The sequence below is a fragment of the Culex quinquefasciatus genome, chromosome 3 (assembly GCF_015732765.1).
Source record: "Culex quinquefasciatus strain JHB chromosome 3, VPISU_Cqui_1.0_pri_paternal, whole genome shotgun sequence".
Lineage (NCBI taxonomy): Eukaryota > Metazoa > Arthropoda > Insecta > Diptera > Culicidae > Culex > Culex quinquefasciatus.
In genome coordinates this window covers 9,259,438-9,266,734 of record NC_051863.1, presented here as the reverse complement: position 1 = coordinate 9,266,734, position 7,297 = coordinate 9,259,438, and the positions used below count along the sequence as shown (strand labels likewise).

Below are 7,297 nucleotides of genomic sequence, written 5' to 3'. Positions count from 1 at the left end.
AGTTTTTATCGCCAATACGTGATGTCTCTTCTCCAGGATCGTAGGATAAGTTCTGCGTGTGTTGTCAACGCGCCTTAATGTCGTTGTCTTCGGAGCAACGATATCAACGGCATAGAATGTGACAGGAATTTCACTCTTTTTTTCCTTTGCTGGCTGCCATTTTGTATGCAAAATGTTTATTTGCCAGGATAAAAACGGTGATTCAATTGAGAAGGCGTTATTGAATGGTATCTCCCAACAGGGCACGTGCGCCGGGCTAGAATTGAGAAAAGAAATCTACTCAAATTTGTTAGCAGCTTCAATCTATTGACTAAGTATCTCTTTACTTCCTGTTTGATTCATGCCTTTGAAATCGTTTATTAAATGATTGATGTTTAAATGCTTCATTGTGCTATTTCAGCAATCCATTATGGTTTTAGTAAAAAATACTTAGGTTTTATATGGTTTTCTTAATTCGATTCAGACCACTTTTTTAAATTTTTGCCTTCCAAACCTCACTGAAGAAAAGATGTGAAATCATTCGATTAAATGAACGACAAACTTATGGGAAATTGGACGAACTTTCCGTTAAAAATATTTACGAGTATGTCTTATAAAAATTGCCAAAAACCACCAAAAAACCTATTTTTTCGACATTTTTATTTTTGAAACCGCTGTATCTTCTCAAGAATTGAACATAGGACGATGATCAATATGGAGACTTTTATGTAAAATTGTCTGGGGAATCGATTCCCATTATCGGTTTAAAAAAAATCGTTTAGACCACTTAAAAACACAGTTTTAGCTAATGATTTTTGTATTTTTTTTAGGAGAGCATACCATCCTGCATTTTTGTCGGTCTTTTGTAACATCTTACCCGGGCAGACGGTAATAACAAAATACATGCCATTTCAATAACAAATATTGTTAAAATAACAGAAAACGTTATGGAATCTTCTTGAGAAATCCATTTATGAATAAGAGTTTAATAACAGTTTATGTTATCATAACAAATTTTGTTATTGGTCTGATATTGGTTGAACGCCAAAACAACTTGGGAAAAACATTTTTTGCTGTGGGAGAATAACTCCAACTGTTATTGGGATGATCGAATTAGTTGTTAAAATAACAAAAAATAATAACAAAGATTTGTTCGAAGAATAACTAAAAATGTTATAAGTCTGTTATTGCAATCACAATCCAATAACAAAAAAATAATAACGACGAAACACAAATCTTGTTATAAATAACATAAAATGTTATTGGCCTAGTATTTTCAAATATCAAAAAAATGTTATTCCCAAGTTATTTCCATCTGCTCGGGTAGGCTATTTTCTCAAATTGGACGGAAAAAAAAATCGAGACATCACCCTGAAATTCAACTTTTAACTTAATAATCAAAAAATCTTATAGAAGTGGCATGTATTTTTATTTCAGTGTATTTTTTTCAGAAAGCCCGTCCAATTTCCTACAAGTTTGTCTTTGACCACTTTTTGATACGATGCAACGACTTCGAGATACAGTGATTTCAAAATTGCAAAATACAAAAATATTTAAATAATTAAAAAAAAATCCTGATTTGAGCTGGAATTGCTCTAAATAAATTTAATATATTAATCTAGGTTGTTTATAGATAAAATTATCGTTGATAATATTACCGTCTAACGATAACGAAAATGGTTATCGTCATCGTCGGTATGATAACGATAATCGTTATCGTCATTTCGATTATTCTTTCGGTGAAATTTTTATCGCCGATGATGAACGATTATTCAATCGAGTAAATTCAACTATATCATGTTATATTTTCAATGCTTCAACTAAGAATTAATATTTGAAAATGTAGTTAGAATTAAAGTATAAATACTCCAAATTGTTCACAAAATACCGTATTTTTTCGAAAGCACTTAAATTTTCATAATTTGCGATATTGGTCTCAAACGAAGCGAAATTTTGTATGCGTTTTCACTCTTTTAGATTTTTTTTTTTGTTGCAAACGAAAAAATAAAAATAAAAAAAATGACTATTGTCGAACAATACAATATAAGTATTTTTTTTAGTATTTTCAAAAATATGTACTTTAAAAAATCTAACTATATATGGGTCTTGGTCTCTTTACCAACTCACACGAAATCGGGAAAAGATGCCCCGACCCCTCTTCGATTTGCGTGAAACTTTGTCCTAAGGGGTAACTTTTGTCCCTGATCACGAATCCGAGGTCCGTTTTTTGATATCTCGTGACGGAGGGGTGGTTCGACCCATTCCATTTTTGAACATGCGAAAAAAGAGGTATTTTTCAAAAATTTGCAGTCTGAAACTGTGATGAGATCGAAATTTGGTGTCAAAGAAACATTTATATAAAATTAGACGCCCGGTTTGATGGCGTACTCAGAATTCCGAATAAAAACGTATTTTTCATCGAAAAAAACACTAAAAAAGTTTTAAAAATTCTCCCATTTTCCGTTACTCGACTGTAAAATTTTTTGGAACATGTCATTCTATGAGAAATTTAATGTACTTTTCGAATCTACATTGACCCAGAAGGGTCATTTTTTCATTTCGAACAAAATTTTTCATTTTAAACTATCGTGTTTTTTCTTACTTTGCAGGGTTATTTTTTAGAGTGTATAAATGTTCTACAAAGTTGTAGAGCAGACAATTACACAAAAATAATAATAAGTAGACATAAGGGGTTTGCTTATAAACATCACGAGTTATCGCGATTTTACGAAAAAAAGTTTTGAAAAAGTTACTTTTTGCGTTTCTCTTTGTTTCGTCGTTCGTGTCTGTCGCGGGTGACCATGAACGGCCATGATCGATTACGACCAACTTTTTCAAAACTTTTTTCCGTAAAATCACGATAACTTGTGATGTTTATAAGCAAACCCATTATATCTATATATCAACATTTTTGTAATTGGCTGTTCTACAACTTTGTGGAACATTGTTACACTCTAAAAAATAACCCTGCAAAGTTAGAAAAAACACAAAATTTTAAAATGAAGAATGTTGTTCTAAATGAAAAAATTACCCGTCTGGGTCAATGTAGATTCGAAAATTTCATTAAATTTCCCGTAAAATGACATGTTCCAAAACTTTTTACAGTCAAGTAACGGAAAATGAAAACTTTTTTAGTGTTTTTTCGATAAAAAATACGTTTTTTCGGAATTTTGAGTACGCCATCAAATCGGGCGTCTAATTATACATAAAAGTCCCTTTGACACCAAATTTCTATCTCATCACCGTTTCAGGCTGCAAATTATTGAAAAACACCTCTTTTTTCGCAAAATGGAAGGGGTCGTACCACCCCTCCGTCACGAGATATCAAAAAACGGACCTCGGATTTGTGATCAGGGACAAAAGTTACCCCTTAGGACAAAGTTTCAAGCAAATCGAAGAGGGTTCGGGGCAACTGCTGTGTGAGTTGGCGGAGAATTACCCATAAATAAGTGAAAAAGCATGCAATATTTCGCTTCATTTGATACCCATTATGCAAATTTTAAAAATTTGAGTAATTTCGAAAAAATGCGATATTTTGTGAAAATTTTAGTTTTCAACAAAACAAACTTTACTGAAGTGAAAACGCATACCAAATTTTTCTTCGTTTGATACCCATAAAGCAAATTTTGAAAATTTGAGTATTTTCGAACAAAATGCGGCATTTTGTGAACATTTTAGTATTTTTCAAAAAAAGCGAAACTACAAAAAAGTGAAAAAGCATACACAATTTAGCTTTGTTTCATGAAAATTTTAGTATTTTCGAAAAACGGTATTTTGTCAGCAAATTTGGGTACATATTTATCATTTGAAACTTACTACATTTTCGAAAAATGTATTCTTAGTGAAAGCACTGAAAATATAACATGAAATGGTTGAATTAACTTGATTTTGAAAAGAACTATTGTCCGTCATCAGCGATAAGATTTTCGCCGAATGAATTATCAAAATGACGATAACGATAGATTTGTCTCCGTCTTGTATTTCGAGAATCTCAGGACGTAATATTTGAACAAACCCTTAAAGGCAATACATTTGAACGAATGAGCATATGATTAATCTACAGTGTACAACCTTTATTATTGAAATTAATAGCTCAACAAGTTGACTTTTGTTGCAAGTTGATGAAATATTACGCTTCCAATCTTTTTAAGCTAGCTTTTTGCTTTCCATCTCTCCTAGTTGGATACTGCTCGTGGTGCTATCACAAGTGTTTCAGAACGTTAAAAAATGTCCAAATTTAGAATAATGTTTGGAATCTTATTTGCTTTGATCCTATACTGCCAGGTAAGCTTCTAAAGTGTGCGAGTGTTGTTCATTCAACAGTTACATTTTTGCAGGCATTTTTGACGAGAACGCAACTTCTGAAGCTCCACACCCATTTCGAACAATGCAATGCCGAATTCAACGTGTCGTCCAACCTGCACTTCGAGGAGCATGCCGAACACCTGGATCTATCTTTGGCCGGTCCGATGTTTTTTAAGGTGCTGGTTTGCGTGCATAGGCGGGCCAACTTTACGGACGTCAACGGAGATCTGATCGTGCCAAATATGGTTGAGTTCTTGCGAGAGGATCACAACGTTTCGGGGTTTCCGGCACAAATCAGCAAATGCGTATCCCACACGGGCTCGCCGGAGGAGAAAATGCGTGCTTTGTACACGTGTGCTTCCAAGCTGAGTAGTTCTCCCCGGAACGAGACGTTTTTCTGATAATTTGTGCATGTGCACTAAATATATTGAAAAGTTAGTAACTTAGGTGTGAAGGAGCATTGAAACGGGTATTAAAAAAATCGCGTTTCTTAATTTGTGTCTTCAAATTTTCTAAAGAATAAGTGTTTTTTTTAATGCAAATAGTTCCTGAAAACTTAACCTCAGAACCTTTAGATAATTTGAAATAACTTGAAAATAATCAACTTTAGCAATATTACCTATTCGTTGACAATAGGCTTAAAGTTCAACCAAATCCCCCCAATCACAGCAGTGAGAAACAATTTCGGGTTCATTCGCAGCGGTTCCTCCGTTTTCGAATCCACCGAGAACTCAAAGTTCTTCACCACCTCGTACACGCCACGTTTGACCAGCATCCGGGCGAACCTCATGCCCAAACACTGCCGGGGTCCTTCACTGAATGGGAAGAAGCAGCCCATCTCACGGTACGGGTTCACTCCGCCGGTTTCGGGGCTAAACCGATCCGGGTTGAACGTGTCCGGATCGGTATAACATTCCGGATCCCGATGGATGGCCCAAAACGGGATCATAGCGCAAACTCCGGGTTCAATGCGAACTTGCTGCGTCGGGGTGAGGTCCAGGTCTATTGGTTCCGTGCAGCGTTTGGAGAGGAACGGTCCGCCTGGCCACAGCCGAAGGGATTCGTTGACGACCTGATCCAGGAAGGGCAGCTCGAACAGGGTGTCGTAATCGATGGAACCTTTGTCGTTGGTTGCTTCCATAAGTTCAGTTCTGAGCCTTGCCTGAATCGCGGGATGTCTACCGAGTTCGTACAACGTGAACGAGATGGTACTACTTGAGGCTTCAAAGCCATCAAAGAAGAACGTTACGCCGTGGGCAGCCATATCCAGCTCGGTTATCTCCTTTTTGTTCCGCAAACTGATAAGGTGCTCCAAGTAATCAGCCCGTTTGATTGAGTTTGCCTCACGATAGCGAATCGCCTGTTTCATCAAGTTGGTGAAAAAAATCTCGATCGACTTTGGAATCATTGCAATGTTTAATGCTTTTGCGATTCTCGGACTAAGTGATCTCAATATAACGGTCAACAGAGATCCAAACGATGGCTCCACAAGTTTGCGACCCATTTCTTGAATTTCACCATGGTCATCGGAGAACGACTGTGCATCGGTATCGAATATACAGCTTGAAACGACATCTATGGTTAATTTAGCCGCCAAATCTTTGCCTTCTAACGCCGTGTGCTGGTTCTGCTCTATGTATTTAGTCATACGCGATGCAAGCGCTTCCACGATCGCGAACAGTGTCTTCATCTGTAAATGTAAACAACCTTCAAGTAAATCTGTAACATCTAAAAATATCACAACCAACTCTGGAAGCGGTGAACGCCGGTGTGACTTCCGACCGCTTGGCCTTCCACTCCTCGCCGGTCAACATGAACGGATTCCGGCCCATCAGCGGATCGGTGTCCACGTCGGTCAACTCGGCAAACTCATTGTCGCTGAAGCTCCGAAAGTGCTTGGTGATGATGTCTCGGCACAGAACCGGAGACGTGACAAAAAGGCGCGGCTGTCGGATGTTGAACACACCCACAAAGTTGAACTTGGCCCTGTAGTCACTGCAACGCAATAAGTTTGCTTGACTCCTCTCTCATGAAAAAGTACAAACCTGTACATCTGGCCCATCTCGTCCATGATCGTCCGATGGCGCAGCAGAAGCGACGGGAAGTTCCCCAACAGTGGCCTTGGATCTGGTCCCGGTACATTGCGCTGCTTCCAGTAGCTGAAGTTCCAGATTAGATAAACGTAGACTGCTAGGGCTGCCGATACGAGCAGACTGATGGTGACGATCATGATGAATTGAGTTGAGAGGTTGTTTGAGAGAGTACGACTAGCGTTGATGCCGACTCGGTGCTGACTGCGCTGTTAGTTGCAGCATATTGCGTCATTTTTATGACTGGTGCTAGTTTGTTCGTTTGCTTGTTCAGCCATAGATGGTCTATTTGCACCTGATAGTTTGCGATTTCCAATTAAGGGTTTTTGTCAATATCATTCCATGATTTCTTTATCAATTTCTCTAAATAAACACTATAAATTTTTGTTGGCACCAAAACCAATGTTGTCATCTTGAAGGTAACTTCTTTTTGAACAATTTTCCTTTTTAACAATAAGTTTATGTCACTTCCATGTTTACATAGGGAATTTTGAAAATTCGCCATTTTATTTTACTAAGAATTTTACTTGGCACTGAAGAGACATACAGTCATGCCCCGGTTTTGCAACTAGGTATTTTCGAACAAATACTCAAAATTATAGTTTATTTACAATATGGTTATCAAACGATCGGGATTTCTTCAAACATTTCGAAGGTTATAACAATATAACAATTTTCACAAAACAACGTATTTTTGAAAAAAAAAATAGTCAAGAATTCAGTTTTTTACAATATGGGTATCAAACGAACGGCATTTTTAGAAAAAAAAACTCAAAATATCACAAAACTACGTATTTTGGAAAAAAAAAACCCAAAATATATTTATTTCTCAATATGGGTATCAAATAATCGAGATTTTTTCAAACATTTCGAAAGTTATAAATTTATTTTAAAATACTTTAAATTCTCACAAAACTACGTAC

At 36.7% G+C, this 7,297-nt stretch overlaps 1 protein-coding gene across 1 annotated transcript; it reads right to left on the bottom strand.

Annotated features, from left to right (window-relative positions):
* Positions 1-4,026: 4,026 nt before the first annotated feature.
* LOC6053959 (probable cytochrome P450 28d1) lies at positions 4,027-6,592 on the bottom strand. The gene is made up of 3 exons (XM_001869920.2): positions 6,330-6,592; positions 6,033-6,279; positions 4,027-5,974 (listed from the first exon to the last, which is right to left on the bottom strand). The coding sequence occupies exons 1-3, from the start codon at positions 6,512-6,514 to the stop codon at positions 4,904-4,906; spliced, it is 1,503 nt and encodes a 500-aa protein (XP_001869955.1). The 5' UTR covers positions 6,515-6,592; the 3' UTR covers positions 4,027-4,903.
* Positions 6,593-7,297: the final 705 nt, after the last annotated feature.